This window comes from Scyliorhinus canicula, chromosome 11 (assembly GCF_902713615.1).
Source record: "Scyliorhinus canicula chromosome 11, sScyCan1.1, whole genome shotgun sequence".
Taxonomy (NCBI): domain Eukaryota; kingdom Metazoa; phylum Chordata; class Chondrichthyes; order Carcharhiniformes; family Scyliorhinidae; genus Scyliorhinus; species Scyliorhinus canicula.
The window spans coordinates 2866442-2884282 of NC_052156.1; the positions used below are offsets into that span (position 1 = coordinate 2866442).

At 51.0% G+C, this 17841-nt stretch overlaps 2 protein-coding genes and 1 non-coding gene across 3 annotated transcripts in view; 2 read left to right on the forward strand and 1 right to left on the reverse strand.

Annotated features, from left to right (window-relative positions):
- lamb2l (laminin, beta 2-like) overlaps positions 1–17841 on the reverse strand; it is a 268095-nt gene that overhangs the window by 170631 nt on the left and 79623 nt on the right. The window contains exons 5-8 of the mRNA XM_038812008.1: positions 13152–13287; positions 10019–10092; positions 8254–8442; positions 538–601 (exon numbers count right to left, since the gene is read on the reverse strand). Of these exons, the coding sequence (XP_038667936.1) occupies positions 538–601; positions 8254–8442; positions 10019–10092; positions 13152–13287 (463 nt within the window). The remainder of the gene's footprint in view (positions 1–537; positions 602–8253; positions 8443–10018; positions 10093–13151; positions 13288–17841) is intronic.
- aldh1l1 (aldehyde dehydrogenase 1 family, member L1) overlaps positions 1–17841 on the forward strand; it is a 280087-nt gene that overhangs the window by 42997 nt on the left and 219249 nt on the right. The window lies entirely within an intron of this gene.
- trnaf-gaa lies at positions 3628–3700 on the forward strand. The gene has a single exon. It is a non-coding gene; the product is annotated as a tRNA-Phe (tRNA).

Sequence of the window (17841 nt, forward strand, 5' to 3'; positions counted from 1 at the left end):
TGTAAGGCAGAGGTCCTTCCCCCAGGCCAATCGTAGAGCCAACAGCGCTTCAGTACAACAGCGCCACCAGGAGCGGTGGCCACTGCTGCTACTGCAGGAGACCCAGACCAGCAACATGGAATTAAAGAAAGGAGGACAGGTCGCTCTGTAGGGCGGTGGAGGGGTGTTTGTGCTGGGGACGGGGGAGGGGGGGGGGAGGGGGGGGGGGGGAGAGGGAGGGTCAGGCTTGTTATCAGGCAGGGCCTTCTGAGGGTCAAAGGGAACCAGGTCAAGAGGCTGCTGGTGCCCCGAAGCTACAGGGAGGCTGCCACCTTACACTGAGCAGACTCCCCAAGTGGGTAAAGGGCCAGTCCTCTCCCTAACGACACTAACATTCGGAATACATTCTCTTTGTGCAAAAGCTGTTTTACAAGCTGCTGGAACAAAATTCTGAATCTAAAACTGCCACAGGAGCTGATGGAAAACCAACAACTTTAAATCAGCTTTGAAAATCAAACAGCAGCATAGATAGAAACAAGGAAATCCACATTCTCTCACCTTGAATCTCCAGGCTATAGGGATCGCCGACTTTGATGGCCGGGTCCAGCACTTTATAAATAACCTGGAGGAAGGGTTCATGTGATTTATTAGCTGACATTTTTCTCTGAAATTTCTCTCTATGCTAATGGCATATGAAACATATTCTGAAGTGTTTCTGAATGAGTCTCTATGGGTGGCTCGGTAGCACAGTGGTTAGCACTGTTGCTTCACAGCGTCAGGGTCCCAGGTTCGATTCCCAGCTTGGGTCACTGTCTGTGCAGAGTCTGCACGTTCTCCCCGTGTCTGCGTGGGTTTCCTCCGGGTGCTCCGGTTTCTTCCCACAAGTCCCGAAAGACGTGCTGTGAGATGAATGATATTCTGAATTCTCCCTCAGTGTACCCTAACAGGCGCCGGAATGTGGCGACTAGGGGCTTTTCACAGTAACTTCATTGCAGTGTTAATGTAAGCCTACTTGTGAGAATAAAGATTATTAATTAAAATACATGAAAAAATCCCAAAAAGCTTAACAGCCATGAAGTATTTGTGAAATTTAGCCTCTGCTCAATGTGTTAAATGGTCTACCATGTTTCAACCTAGTAAATAAGGCACAGCAGGATCCCACAGTGCAATGTGATAAATAACCAGATAGTCTTTTTTAGTGATGCTGGCAGAGGGGCAGCCATTGTCTGGATACTGGAGCGTACTCCCCGCTCCCTTGCTCCCCCACTCCCCACTCTCCCACTCCCCCCCTCCTCCCCCGTCCCCCCCCTCCTCCCCTGCTCCCTCCTGCTCCCCCCTGCTCAATCATCTTTGACTCGTGACTGTCTTGTTATGCTCTTGGCGTAGCATAAGCGGCTGCCTTGATGTTCACTCTGACAAAGGAAGGTTCAGACATGGAGATAACTTCAACACGTTTATTAAACTATTTACAATTCTCCTACTCGGGTTTGCCACGACTGTTAATCCTTCTATAGCTACTCAGACTGACGAACCAGTCTGCTACAATCCACGTGGTGGGTGTGATGTTCAATCAACCCTGTGTCTGTACTCACTGAGTTTCTCCACTGGAAAGAGGAAGATCATGTGGGCTGTGTCCTTTATATATGGGTTGGTGTAATGCCCTCTGTGGTAGTGTCACCTCTGTGTGTATCGTGAATGCCCATTGGTCGTGTCCTATCTAACTGATCTATTGGTTGAGTGTCTGTGTGTCATGTCTCTGGTGCTCCCTCTAGTGTCTAGCTGGTCTACGTGTACTTACATTAACCCCTTGTGTATCTACAGTGATGCATATCACCTCAGTGACCATGGATCTTTTACAGTCACATGATAGAGAAGATTCATGTTCGGCGACAGGGCGGAGAATCCGTTTTGAAGCCAATATTGGGAGCGGCACCGGTTTTTGTATTCTCCGATCATCCACGGCCTCAAACCATTGCCTGAATCCCGCCCCGCAATGCTCCGTCCCCGATTGGCTGAGTTTCCGACGGTGCCACCACAGTCGGGGGAGGGCTGATCCGTGTGCTGGGGGGGGGTTTTATTTGGGGCTGGGTGCACTGTGGGCGGGTGGTCCGGGGTGCAGGAGTAACCGAAGGGGGGCACTATTTTTGCGGTCCGGGTCCGCGGGCTCAGTCCACAATGGAGCACGGTGTGGACGCTGCAGGCTGCTGCCGTGCGTGGCCACGGAACCAGACATTCTCAGGGCCGTGTTGGCAGCTGGAGCTGCAAGTCCGATGCTGTCTCCCTGCTAGTCCCCAGCAAAACGGAGAATCGGTGGCCCTTTTACACCAGTTTTCCTGGCGTAAAAAACCACCGGTTTCAGGCTGGCGTGGGGACTTAGTCTCCAAAACGGAGAATCCAGCCCCGGGTCTCAGTTTGAAGTGTCACCTGAAACTCCAACACACCAGCAACCCCTCAGTCCTCACACTTTGCAGCTTTATTCTGAAATATTTCAGGAAATAACTCCTGAAATCTGGGACTCGAATCTCTGGAATGGTGTTTGAAGTCACCACTTGCACTGCCTAATCCAGAAATGTAGGCTAATGAACATTCCAATCTACTCCTCCGAGTTCTTTTCTTATAAACAGACCGGGAATCCTGGAAACAAAAATCAATGCGCTTGAACTCATCTCGTCAACTCTATTTGGGACAGTTGAAAGATTGTTGTGGAAAAACTAAAAAGTTGGAATGGTCTCAGTAATCATTTAAACCACTTTCCCTCAGGCTGTGGAAATTCAGATCCAATTGTAACAAATTCCTGGCAGGCCTGATGTATGTTTGGCAAGAGCCCAAGACATGATTAATAATCTTTATCATTTGGGAGAGGTGTAAAACAAACTGCCAATGGTAATCCAAATCTTCCATTTCTCAGGCACTTCATCATATCAAAGCATGCCAGGAATTTCACACAAGGTATTGTGTGGGACATGTATGATTTCTGTTGTGTAGGAAATGCCACAGCCAAACGTGCCCAGCAAGATCCCTTTATTCAGCAGTGAATGGCCGGGTCATCTGCTTTAGACGCTGTTGGCCGCGGGAGCAATGTTGCCCAAACACCAGGCGATCTCTCTGCTTTTCTTCCAATAGGGGTATTTTACATGCACCTGAGAAGGCAGACACGGCCTGTTTAACATTTCCTCCAGCACATGGCAGCATTCTCCCAGTGTCAGCTCCTGTCCCTCAAACTGGACTCAAACACGCAATCTTCGAACTCAAAGGCAAGCGCACTATCCGCTGAGCGCCGGGTACACATGCGAAACACTGGCATGTTGGGATAAAAGAATGGACACACTTGTTAAAGAGACTGTGCCAATACGAGGAGATCCTGTGGAAAGCAGAATCACTGCCGCAATGACAATCTCTCTCAAACACCTGAGGGTGGTTCAATCCCTTCCACGCCGTGCACAGGGAAATGAGAAATTCAGCATCTGGTCAGGAATTTTAACACAGGAGTTTGCTCAAAGAATTGGAAAATCTCAGTCTGGAGCCAAACTCCAGTGTGATGTTGATGTGCCGTTCCCAGGATTGAGAAATGTTGTGTATTCCTGCGCTGCCGTCAGGTCCTCCTTTGTTTCTTTTTGATGTGTATTATCTTTCTACTGGTTTCTACCAGCTGAAATAGCTCAGTTGGGAGAGCGTTAGATTGAAGATCTAAAGGCCCGTGGTTCGATCCCGGGTTTCGCCATTCCACCGGGTGCTGCCATCTGTCAGGTCGCCCAGCTTTTAGGGGCTGGTTTAGCTCACTGGGCTAAATCACTGGCTTTTAAAGCAGACCAAGCAGGCCAGCAGCACGGTTCGATTCCCGTACCAGCCTCCCCAAACAGGCGCCGGAATGTGGTGACTAGGGGCTTTTCACAGTAACTTCATTGAAGTCTACTCGTGACAATAAGCGATTTTCATTTCATTTTCATTTCTAAACGTAATCAGTTGTGAGGTTGGTCAGTGTCCTGGGTGGTAGGAACATGGGGTCCGGAGGGATATTGAACAAAGATTTCTGAGTGAAGCGACCGACGCTGAGGATCATAGAGAAATCTTTTAAAATAAATTCTGGACAAGGAACTGGAAATGTGAGTGGGGTGGAGGCGAACATCCAGACATCCTGATTACAGTCACTGACCGAGACAATGACCTCGGGGGTCTGGGTGAATGGCTCCTCCTGCATCACCAACAGACTGAAATCACACCCATTGGTGGCATTTAGCCTGAGACCACCACCTCCCATTGAGAACAGCCGCTTTTTGCATGGTCAGGGTGGGATTGATCATCCAACCGGATGACTCCATTTAAGGTATTACCTTATGTGTGGAGAGGCCAGAGTCAGAAAAGGAATATGATGCCCCAACTCTCCAGGTTATTGTTGCTGCAGGAAGCCTGGCTTGCCACTCACAGGACGGTGTGTGGATGAATTTATTCAGTGCTGTAACCATGTGGGGTGAGCTCCTAAACACGGGCCTGGTGAGTATATATTATTGCTCAGTGGGTTCATACAGGTTTCCCATATAAAAATCATAAGACCATAAGAATTTTTTTAAAATTAATTTACGGGATGTGGGCGTTGCTGGCAAGCCCAGCATTTATTGCCCAACCCTAGTTGCCCTTCAGAAGGTGGTGGTGAGCTGCCTTCTTGAACCGCTGCAGTTCTTGAGGTGTAGGTACACCCACTGTGCTGTTAGGGAGGGATATCCAGGCTGTTGTCCCAGAGACAGTGAAGGAACGGCCGATATATTCAAGAAGGGGAGTAGAGATAGACAAGTGAGCCTTACTTCTGTTGTGGGCAAAGTCTTGGAAAGGTTTATAAGAGATAGAATGTATAATCATCTGGAAAGGAATAATTTGATTAGAGATAGTCAATATGGTTTGTGAAGGGTAGGTCGTGCCTCACAAACCTTATTGAGTTCTTCGAGAAGGTGACCAAACAGGTGGATGACGGTAAAGCAGTTGATGTGGTGTATATGGATTTCAGTAAGGCGTTTGATAAGGTTCCCCACGGTAGGCTTTTGCAGAAAATACAGAGGCATGGGATTCAGGGTGATTTAGCAATTGGCTAGCTGAGAGAAAACAAAGGGTGGTGGTTGATGGGAAATGTTCTGACTGATGTCCAGTTACTAGTGGTGTACCACAAGGATCTGTTTTGGGGCCGCTGCTGTTTGTCATTTTTATAAATGACCTGGAGGAGGGCGTAGAAGGATGGGTGAGTAAATTTGAGATGACACAAAAGTCGGTGGAGTTGTGGACAGTGCAGAAGGATGTTACAAGTTACAGAGGGACATAGATAAGCTGCAGAACTGGGCTGACAGGTGGCAAATGGAGTTTAATGCAGAAAAGTGTGAGGTGATTCATTTTGGAAGGAATAACAGGAAGACAGAGTACTAGGCTAATGGTAAGATTCTTGGTAGTGTGGACGAGCAGAGAGATCTCGGTATCCATGTCCATAGATCCCTGAAAGTTGCCACCCAGGTTGAGAGGGTTGTTAAGAAGGCGTACGGTGTGTTAGCTTTTATTGGTAGAGGAATTGAGTTTCGGAGCCATGAGGTCATGTTACAGTTGTACAAAACTCTGGTGCGTCTGCATTTGGAGTATTGTGTGCAGTTCTGGTCGCCACATTATAGGAAGGATGTGGAAGCATTGGAAAGGGTACAGAGGAGATTTACAAGAATGTTGCCTGGTATGGAGGGAAGATCATATGAGGAAAGGCTGAAGGACTTGAGGCTGTTTTCGTTAGAGAGAAGAAGGTTAAGAGGTGACTTAATAGAGGCATACAAGATGATCAGAGGATTAGATAGGGTGGACATTGAGAGCCTTTTTCCTCGGATGGTGATGTCCAGCACGAGGGGACATAGCTTTAAATTGAGGGGCGATAGATATAGGACAGATGTCAGAGGCAGGTTCTTTACTCAGAGAGTAGTAAGGGTGTGGAATGCCCTGCCTGCAACAGTAGTGGACTCGCCAACACTAAACGCATTCAAATAGTCATTGGATAGACATATGGACGATAAGGGAATAGTGTAGAGGGACTTTAGAGGGGTTTCACAGGTCGGCGCAACATCGAGGGCCGAAGGGCCTGTACTGCGCTGTAATGTTCTATGTTCTATATTTCCAAGTCAGGGTGGTGAGTGACTGGGAGGGGAACCTCCAGGTGGTGGGGTTCCCAGGTATCTGCTGCTCTTGTCCTTCTAGATGGTGGTGGTCATGGGTTTGGAAGGTTCTGCCTAAGGAACCTTGATGCATCTTGTAGATGGTACACACGGCTGCCACTGTTCGTCGGTGGTGGCGGGTTTGAATGTTTGCAGAAGGTGGAACATTCAAGCGGGGCTGCTTTGTCCTGGATGGTGCTGCATATCTTGAGTGTTGTTCTCCCTTCCAAAACGAACAACTTCACATTTTCCCACATCACACTCCATTTGCCAAATTTTGGCCACTTAACAATATGTCTTTGTCAGCTGTTTGTATCCATCTCGTAATTTACCTTTTCACCTATTTTTGTGTCATGTGCAAATTTAGCGACAGAACCCAACTTATCCAGAAAGTACAAACTATCGTCAATAGAAGCATGAATACAGGGAGATATTTAGAGATCAATCTGAGTCAGTGCCCAACGTGTGAGTGGGGAGCAGAAAGCTAAGGCAGGTGAGCTTTGGGCACAATATCTGCCAATGGGTCGGCAGCACGGTAGCATTGAGGATAGCACAGTCACTGTCTGTGCGGAGTCTGCACATCCTCCCCGTGTGTACGTGGGTTTCCTCCGGGTACTCCGGTTTCCTCCCACAGTCCAAAGATGTGCAGGTTAGGTGGATTGGCCATGATAAATTGCCCAAAGTGTCCAAAATTGCCCTTAGTGTTGGGTGGGTTTCTGGGTTATGGGGATAGGGTGGAGGTGTTGACCTTGGGTAGGGTGCTCTTTCCAAGAGCCGGTGCAGACTCGATGGGCCGAATGGCCTCCTTCTGCGCTGTAAATTCTATGATCTATGATCAATCATTTCATCAGATGTGTGTGGCCTCTCAGCTCAGCTTTCTCCAACTTACTTCCCTCAAATTTCCCAACTGAAAAGCACCATCCCACACACACCTCCCCATCCCAAACACACCTCCCCATCCCACACACACCTCCCCATCCCACACACCTCCCCATCCCCCTCCCACCTCCCCATCCCACCTCCCCATCCCACACACACCTCCCCATCCCAAACACACCTCCCCATCCCACACACACCTCCCCATCCCACACACACCTCCCCCTCCCACACACACCTCCCCATCCCCCTCCCACCTCCCCATCCCCCTCCCACCTCCCCATCCCACCCACACCTCCCCATCCCACACACACACCTCCCCATCCCACACACACACCTCCCCATCCCACACACACCTCCCCATCCCACACACACCTCCCCATCCCACACACACCTCCCCATCCCACACACACCTCCCCATCCCCCTCCCACCTCCCCATCCCACACACACCTCCCCATCCCCCTCCCACCTCCCCATCCCACACACACCTCCCCATCCCCCTCCCACCTCCCCATCCCCCTCCCACCTCCCCATCCTACACACACCTCCCCATCCCCCTCCCACCTCCCCATCCCCCTCCCACCTCCCCATCCCACACACACCTCCCCATCCCCCTCCCACCTCCCCATCCTACACACACCTCCCCATCCCCCTCTCACCTCCCCATCCCCCTCCCACCTCCCCATCCCCCTCCCACCTCCCCATCCCACACACACCTCCCCATCCCCCTCCCACCTCCCCATCCCACACACACCTCCCCCTCCCACACACACCTCCCCATCCCCCACACACACCTCCCCATCCCACACACACCTCCCCATCCCCCTCCCACCTCCCCATCCCCCTCCCACCTCCCCATCCCCCTCCCACCTCCCCATCCCACACACACCTCCCCATCCCCCACACAAACCTCCCCATCCCACACACACCTCCCCATCCCCCTCCCACCTCCCCATCCCACACAAACCTCCCCATCCCACACACACCTCCCCATCCCCCTCCCACCTCCCCATCCCCCACACAAACCTCCCCATCCCACACACACCTCCCCATCCCCCACACACCTCCCCATCCCCCTCCCACCTCCCCATCCCCCTCCCACCTCCCCATCCCACACACACCTCCCCCTCCCACACACACCTCCCCATCCCACACACACCTCCCATCCCCCACACACCTCCCCATCCCCCTCCCCATCCCACACACACCTCCCCATCCCACACATACCTCACCATCCGTAGAAGGTTCGATGTCAGAGTAACGATTTTCACAAATAACGTCGTCGATTTTCCTCAGGGGGCCAGTGGGGATACGCGGGAAGGAAACTGTGCAGTTGAAAGCAAAATAACGATACACCTTCCACGTGCGACCAAAGTCTGCTGATCTCTCGATGTACATGGCAGCTGGACGAAAAGTCTAATCAATAGAAAAGGCGAGCAATAAAATGTTCTGGTAATAGCTGCATTTATGTAGCATTTTGAATGAAGTAAAATGGGTGCTTGACAGGACTGTTATTAGATAAAACTTGACCCTGAGCCCAAAGGAGGAATGGTTTGAAGGAGCAGCTTAAAGGAGACGGAGAGAGAAGTAGAGAGGTTTCTGGAGTGAACTCCAACACAGAGGGCACAGTCAACCGTGACAGAGCAATGAAAGTGAGGGATGTTTAACAGACCAGAACTGGGGAGCAGGTTTATCTTGGAGACTGTCACTGAAGATCGGCCATGCTGCGATTCGAGAGGGATCGAATTTTTAAATGTGAGATGTATTTGAAATGGAAACAAATGGGTTGTATATTTTATATCCCGGATCAATGCAGCGATGAAAAGAGTTTCAATGTGTCTACTGGGTTTTATTCACAGTGCTTCAGCTCTGCCTTCCAGCTCTTCCCACAGCTTTGTTTACTTTACTCTGAGTCCACACCCAGGCTTAAACAATCAAGCACAGTGAGCATCAATAGTAAACACACTCACATGAGCAAATACAAAACAATTGTACTCTGCACAATGTGGGTCAGCGAGCACAGGGAGTGATGGGTGAACAGTGCCAGTTAGATATAAGCAGTGAAGTTCTGGATTTGTTATCGTTGACATGTCCCAGTTGTGTCTCCATAAAAGTTCAGTACTGCCACGGCCCAAAGCTGTGTAACCGGATCTAAAGCAAAAGAACTTCATTGCGGGCAGCAGAACGAAGTTTGGTGCAGGGTATTGTAAGGAATTCCACCAAGCACCAAACCTTGACTGATCCATGGATGTGACCCCGGCTATGTGACTGTGAGGGTGACCCATAAGGTACTGGTATGAGACTATACTGGCGGAACACAGTTACTAATTAACCCAGGACATTGCGGCTCAAAGCCAGTTTGTAAAAGGTTCTGATCAAAGGGCTAAACTGGTTTGGAGCCTGGCCCATACTGAGGGTGTGTTCTCACCGTCTACACGCCAGTGGTAAATTTCATCAGCCGTCCTGGCACAGCAAAGCTGCTGTTAGAGCAATTTCTTCATAATAATTAAAATCTGTTTTACTTTTAAATTGTAGGAATAACCTTAAATAAATAAATTCAGTAATAACCCTCAGTAAATAATAACAATTATTGTTATATCCTCAGTGATAATCCTCCTTAAATGACCTCAGTAACTACCCTCAGTATATAAACCCAGTAATAACTTCTCATAAATACCTTCAGCATATCCTCAGTAAATACCCGGAATAAATACCTCCTGTAACAACTCTCAGTACAACGCCATAAACCCTCAGTTAAAAGGATTTAACAGTGAGCAAGGGGAAAATAGGAAAAATAGATTAACTGAAACCTGGTCCAGCACAGACTACAATACTGGTACTTTTCTGTTTGAAGTTTAAAACTGGACTGATTCGATGTGTACGGAAACATTGTTTTTAGAAGTCTGATTGTGTGAAACGGTGGATATAAAAAGGATTGCGATGCAGTTCCAGCCTGTAAACAACGACCTCCCCAGCGTGTCCCCTCTCTCACCTTGAACTTCATGATGAGGTGTGTGAAGTGGAACTCAGCTTCTAAATTTAGTTGAATGCTGACTTTTTCTTCACCTGGAGAGAAGACATGGCAAGGGGGAGACTCACTACAAACATGTACGAGGCACCCGGTGACATTATGTTAACATACTCCTCGCGCAAACAGACCCAGCTTTGGATTCTGAGACCAATGGGACGTGATCACATTGAAACAGACAAGATCCTGAGCTGATTTGTTGAGGCGGATTTTGAGGGGATGTTTCCACTCATGGGAGAGACTGGAACCAGGGAACATGGTTTAAGAATAAGTGTCAACCATTTATCAAGGAGATGAGGATAATTTTCTTTTCTCTGAAAGAGCCGTGTGGATTTATCCTTCCCAGGGTGCAGCGGAGACTGGGCCATTCAAGGCAGCATTAGACAGATTCCTGATTGACAAGAATGGGGGTTGGGGATTGGGTGGAAGGGGAGGGGAGCAGATGGCAAAGTGGAGTTGAGGCATGACCTGATCAGCCATGATCTCATTGAATGGTGGAGGAGGTTCGAGGGGCTGAACGGTCTACTTCTGTTCCCATGTTCCTTTAAGGCTGAAACCTTAGCAACCTAGATTTTATTTAAAGCCTTTAATGTGGCAAAAACAAGGGTAGGACGGCGGGCCAGTGGTTAGCGCTGCTGCCTCATGGCGCTGAGGTTCTGGGTTCAATCCCGGCTCTGGGTCACTGTCCGTGTGAAGTTTGCACATTCTCCCCGTGTCTGCGTGGGTCTCACCCCCACAACCCAAAATGATGTGTAGGGTAGGTGGATTGGCCACGCTAAATTGGAAAAAACAGATTTGGGTACTCTAAATTTATTTATTTTTTTTAAATTAAAAATTTTAAAAATAACGTGGCAAAAAACTTTCAAAGGTGTCGCAAAGAGGGGCACAATCGGACAGCAATGAACCAAAGGATAGGACAGATGATCAAAGGTTTGGCCAAAGAGGTAGGTTTTTACAGAGCATCGGCATGACGGACAGACAGCTGGAGATGTTTTGAGAAGGAATTCCAGAGCTTCGGGCCAGATAGTGTGCATTGTCAAACAAAGATAACTAACTCGCAAAGGCCCATGGAGCACACTTCTTCCCATGAACCTCAAGCCATTCATTTATCTTTTTAAAGGAGGTTGTATAATATTTCAACCCCATCTGTCCAATCTCACATCCACACTGTCGAAACCTTGGCAGCTTGCTCTGTACAGATGGCATTGCTTAGATCACAGTAGCACAAGAAGCATTGTGCCTTTGATTCAATTCATGAGCTCTGCCAACCCTTTCATCAATAACGGCTGTTGGAGTGGGAGCGAGTGAGTAAATCAAGTCTCAGTTCATTGTTCTGCTGCCTCTTGGCAACTGGGTACGTCAGGTGTTACTCTTGGCTACACAAAGGATATAGTGTTCACTGTCTCTAATACCAGTCACAATCACAAATATAACCAGCTATTGTGTTCTCAATAACAATTACACTGGAAATCAATCCATTCTAACAAAAAAAGTTCTACCTGAAACCCTCAAGATCGCAAGAAACTGCAGAGTGTGGTGAACTCAGCCCAACACATCACACAAGCTTGCCACCCCCACATTGATTCTGTCTACACCTCCCGCTGCCTCAGGAAGGCAGACAGCATTATCAGAGACCCCTCTCACCCAGGCTTTGCCCCTTCTTCCAGACCCTTCCATCAGGCAGAAGGTACAGAAGTCTGAAGACCCGCACATCCAGACATAGGAACAGCTTCTTCCTCACAGTTACTACACTCCTCAACGACTCTCTCTCGGACTGATCTGCTCCCTGTAAGAACACTATTCACGATGCCATATGCTGCTCTAGCTCATGTATTTGCTTTGTTTGGCCCCTTGTTCCACACTGTAACCAATCACTGTTTGTTGACGTACCATTTGTCAATATATTCTGTCGATTATTCTTTTGTCTACTATTGTACGTACTGTGTACGTTCCCTTGGCCGCAGAAAAATACTTTTCACTGTACTTTGGTACATGTGACAATAAATATCAATCAATCAATATAATCTCGTATTTCTTTTAGATCTTTCTAAGATCGAGACAGTCCAATTAACTGCTTCTGCCGTGTCCCACCCTACCATTAACCCACCCCGCTAAACCTCCCCTGATAGTTCCCTCTGCCTAAGCCCTCTGCCTTAGCCCTCAATTTCTGGCTCTCTCTAGTTTCTCTCCTATCTCCCCTCCTGCCCTCTGTGAGCTTATCCTGTCTGTGGGATCCACCCCCTGTTCTCGCGATCCTATTCCGTTAAACCGCTGACCATCCAACCTCCCCACCTGGCCCCGTTTTAGCCCATATTGGACACATTTTTCCCTTTTCAGGTCTTCCTCTCTCTGTCATCATCCACCCGCATCTCAATAAAGCAGTGCTTCGTCCAGCCATCCGACTGTCCCATCTCCAACCACCCCCCCCCCCCCCCCAACCTCTCCAAAGTCTTTGAACATGCTGTTGTCTCACAAATCCATGGCCACGTTTCTCAGAATTCCATGTTTAAATCTCTCCAATCAGGATTGCGCCCATACACAGCACGAAACAGCTCTTATCAACGTCACAAACAGTTCCCTATCTGACTGTGACAAAGGGAAACTTTCAATGGAGGGGCTGTGGAGGCCAGGAGGTCATGGTGAGGTCGGTTACGAGCAGCAGAATTTTGGAGAAGGTGGAGAAGGTGAGGTGTATGCAAGGTGGGAGGCATGATCAGCGGTTCAAGAAGCCAACTCACCACCACCTTCTGAAGGACAATTAGGGCTGGGCAATAAAGGCCTTAACCAGGGACGCCCACATCCCTCAAATGAATAAAGAAAAGTCTGGCAGCATCCAGGTAGGGTGATGGGCGATCACTTGGAGGTGGAATTGGGTGACCTTTGCAATGGAGATGATCGGCAATCAGGGACTGATCCTTTGGCCTGACACGCCCCAAGAAACTGGATCCAGCCTGACTGAGTGGCCAATGAGACGGATGGAAATCCGCAGGTAATCCCACATTGTCACTTCACACAGCTACATAATACAAATCAATTCTACAACAGTCGGCATTGTCCTGCCCCAGTCTGACCATCGCACTCATTGTGTTTAACTCACCAATTTCAGATTGCCACCAGGTCCTGTCTTGTCTCTGATCTGTCAGATAGATGACATTCCTCACCCCGTGGCTAATTCTGTTATTGAACGGGTTATATGGCCTCTTCGAGTCACACTGGAAACATTTCTCCATCTCCTACAACAAACATCAAGAGGAAATTCACATCTTCACGACAATGTTAGCCTTTCATTGTCCCCAATGTTGGTCCCTTCACACGGTGTGCTGATAAAACTCTGAAAAAGGCCCACAGCAGGTCACAAGAATCAGGTTCAATTTTTTAAAAAGCTCAATCAACTCTGATAGGCTTGAAAAACTGGGCCCGTGGATCCTTGGAGGTGACCACACTTCAGAACAATCTGATAGAGGAGTTTAAAATAATGACAGGGCTGGAGTGTTTACATACAGACAGATTAAGTCAATTGGACTGGATCACGTGTCAGAAATATAAATTACACATGTATAGCGCAAGTTTAGATTATGGGGACAGTCAAGTTGAACAAGTTACTCTTTTGTGAACTAACCTCAGACTCTCTGTATAACATAAAAAAGAGATGTCCAGCTGGGCTGGAGATTGTAGAATCAAAAGGTGGGTGTAGTATTAATGTAATGGGCTGAACAGCCTTTTCTGTGTCATAATGGTTCCAGTGTTCCCAACCAGGGGTCCTGGTCTGCTCGGAGTCCATAGCACGATTCCCAGGATTCTGCCTCAACTTTGACCTCCTCCTAACAGCCTGGGCGGCGTTTTCCATGTGCCCCCCCCCCCCCCCCCCCCCCCCCCCGCCTCCCACCCCCGGCTCCCACCCCCGGCATGACGTGTTCCGCAGAGGCGGCGTGACCTGCTATTGGTCAGCAGCAGGAACTTCTAGTCCCACCTTAGCCCCCCACCCCGCTGCTGCTGGGAAGTCCCGTGGCGGGACATCGCCATGGGTGGGACTCACAGATCCCACATGTGGGAACAACCGGAAAACTCCAGCCGCAGTCCAGCCCCACACTGACTCAGTCCCTATCTGCTGCTGAGTGGCTCCCATCATAATTAGCGGCAGACAAGTCACACGGCTTCACTCCTCGGAGACAGAAATTAATTTACAAAGATTAACGTTAAAACGGAAACAATGACAATTTTTCTCACGTTTTATGGTTGTTTAAACCAAATAATATGATGCTATTTATTGAAGAAATATATATGTAGGTATGAATTTGGAGCAGGGTTAAGTCATTCTGCCCCTCGTGCCTGCTGCACAGTTCGATAAGATCGTGGTCAATCTGATTAGAGCCTCTACTCTCCCATCTACCCCGAGATCCCTTGGCAACTTTTCCAGTCTCACACAGCCTCGTCTGGATTCAATGACCCATCACTGCTCTCTGGGGAAGGGATATCGTCACAAACTAACAGTGAGGGTTCCGGGTATGGGAGACAGGGTTCCGGGTATGGGAGACAGTGAGGGTTCCGGGTATGGGAAACAGTGAGGGTTCCGGGTATGGGAGACAGTGAGGGTTCCGGGTATGGGAGACAGTGAGGGTTCCGGGTATGGGAGACAGGGTTCCGGGTATGGGAGACAGTGAGGGTTCCGGGTATGGGAGGCAGTGAGGGTTCCGGGTATGGGAGACAGTGAGGGTTCCGGGTATGGGAGACAGTGAGGGCTCCGGGTATGGGAGGCAGTGAGGGTTCCGGGTATGGGAGACAGTGAGGGTTCCGGGTATGGGAGACAGTGAGGGCTCCGGGTATGGGAGACAGGGTTCCGGGTATGGGAAACAGTGAGGGTTCCGGGTATGGGAGACAGGGTTCCGGGTATGGGAGACAGTGAGGGTTCCGGTATGGGAGACAGTGAGGGTTCCGGGTATGGGAGACACTGAGGGTTCCGGGTATGGGAGACAGTGAGGGTTCCGGGTATGGGAGACAGTGAGGGTTCCGGGTATGGGAGACAGTGCGGTTTCCGGGTATGGGAGACAGTGAGGGTTCCGGGTATGGGAGACAGTGCGGTTTCCGGGTATGGGAGACAGTGAGGGCTCCGGGTATGGGAGACAGTGAGGGTTCCGGGTATGGGAGACAGTGCGGTTTCCGGGTATGGGGAGACAGTGAGGGTTCCGGGTATGGGAGACAGTGAGGGTTCCGGGTATGGGAGACAGTGAGGGTTCCGGGTATGGGAGACAGGGAGGGTTCCGGGTATGGGAGACAGTGAGGGATCCGGGTATCGGAGACAGTGAGGGTTCCGGGTATGGGAGGCAGTGAGGGTGCCGGGTATGGGAGACAGTGAGGGTTCCGGGTATGGGAGACAGTGAGGGTTCCGGGTATGGGAGGCAGTGAGGGTTCCGGGTATGGGAGACAGTGAGGGTTCCGGGTATGGGAGACAGTGAGGTTCCGGGTATGGGAGACAATGAGGGTTCCGGGTATGGGAGACAGTGAGGGTTCCGGGTATGGGAGACAGTGAGGGTTCCGGGTATGGGAGACAGTGAGGGTTCCGGGTATGGGAGACAGTGAGGGTCCCGGGTATGGGAGACAGTGAGTGCTCCGGGTATGGGGGACAGGGCTCCGGGTATGGGAGACAGTGAGGGTTCCGGGTATGGAGACAGTGAGGGTTCCGGGTATGGGAGACAGGGTTCCGGGTATGGGGGACAGTGAGGGTTCCGGGTATCGGAGACAGTGAGGGTTCCGGGTATGGGAGACAGTGAGGGTTCCGGGTATGGGAGACAGGGTTCCGGGTATGGGGTCAGTGAGGGTTCCGGGTATGGGAGACAGGGTTCCGGGTATGGGAGACAGTGAGGGTTCCGGGTATGGGAGACAGTGAGGGTTCCGGGTATGGGAGACAGGGTTCCGGGTATGGGAGACAGTGAGGGTTCCGGGTATGGGAGACAGTGAGGGTTCCGTGTATGGGAGACAGTGAGGGTTCCGGGTATGGGAGGCAGTGAGGGCTCCGGGTATGGGAGACAGTGAGGGTTCCGGGTATGGGAGACAGTGAGGGTTCCGGGTATGGGAGACAGTGAGGGTTCCGGGTATGGGAGACAGTGAGGGTTCCGGGTATCGGAGACAGTGAGGATTCCGGGTATGGGAGACAGTGAGGGTTCCGGGTATGGGAGACAGTGAGGGTTCCGGGTATGGGAGACAGTGAAGGCTCTGGGTATGGGAGACAGTGAGGGTTCCGGGTATGGGAGACAGTGAGGGTTCCGGGTATGGGAGACAGTGAGGGCTCCGGGTATGGGAAACAGTGGGGGTTCCGGGTATGGGAGACAGGGTTCCGGGTATGGGAGACAGTGAGGGTTCCGGGTATGGGAGACAGGGCTCCGGGTATGGGAGACAGTGAGGGTTCCGGGTATGGAGACAGTGAGGGTTCCGGGTATGGGAGACAGTGAGGGTTCCGGGTATGGGAGACAGTGAGGGTTCCGGGTATGGGGGACAGTGAGGGCTCCGGGTATCGGAGACAGTGAGGGTTCCGGGTATGGAAGACAGTGGGGGGCTCTGGGTATGGGAGACAGTGAGGGTTCCGGGTATGGGAGACAGTGAGGGTTCCGGGTATGGGAGACAGTGAGGGTTCCGGGTATGGGAGACAGTGAGGGCTCCGGGTATGGGAGACAGTGGGGGTTCCGGGTATGGGAGACAGTGAGGGATCCGGGGTATGGGAGACAGGGTTCCGGGTATGGGAGACAGTGAGGGTTCCGGGTATGGGAGACAGTGAGGGTTCCGGGTATGGGAGTCAGGGCTCCGGGTATGGGAGACAGTGAGGGTTCGGGTATGGGAGACAGTGAGGGTTCCGGGTATGGGAGACAGTGAGGGTTCCGGGTATGGGAGACAGGGTTCCGGGTATGGGAGACAGTGAGGGTTCCGGGTATGGGAGACAGTGAGGGTTCCGGGTATGGGAGACAGTGAGGGTTCCGGGTATGGGATACAGTGAGGGTTCCGGGTCTGGGAGACAGTGAGGGTTCCGGGTATGGGAGACAGTGAGGGTCCGGGTAGGGAGACAGGGTTCCGGGTATGGGAGACAGTGAGGGTCCGGGTATCGGGAGTACAGTGAGGGTTCCGGGTATGGGAGACAGTGAGGGTTCCGGGTATGGGAGACAGTGAGGTTCCGGGTATGGGAGACAGTGAGGGTTCCGGGTATGGGACACAGTGAGGGTTCCGGGTATGGGAGACAGTGAGGGTTCCGGGTCTGGGAGACAGTGAGGTTCCGGGTCTGGGAGACAGTGAGGGTTCCGGGTATGGGAGACAGTGAGGGTTCCGGGTATGGGAGACAGTGAGGGTTCCGGGTATGGGAGACAGGGATCCGGGTCTGGGAGACAGTGAGGGTTCCGGGTCTGGGAGACAGTGAGGGTTCCGGGTCTGGGAGACAGTGAGGGTTCCGGGTATGGGAGACAGTGAGGGTTCCGGGTATGGGAGACAGTGAGGGTTCCGGGTATGGGAGACAGTGAGGGCTCCGGGTATCGGAGACAGTGAGGGTTCCGGGTATGGGAGACAGTGAGGGTCTCCGGGTATGGGAGACAGTGAGGGCTCCGGGTATGGGAGACAGTGAGGGTTCCGGGTATGGGAGACAGTGAGGGTTCTGGGTATGGGAGACAGTGAGGGCTCCGGGTATGGGAGACAGTGAGGGTTCCGGGTATGGGAGGCAGTGAGGGTTCCGGGTATGGGAGACAGTGAGGGCTCCGGGTATGGAGACAGTGAGGGTTCCGGGTATGGGAGACAGTGAGGGTTCCGGGTAT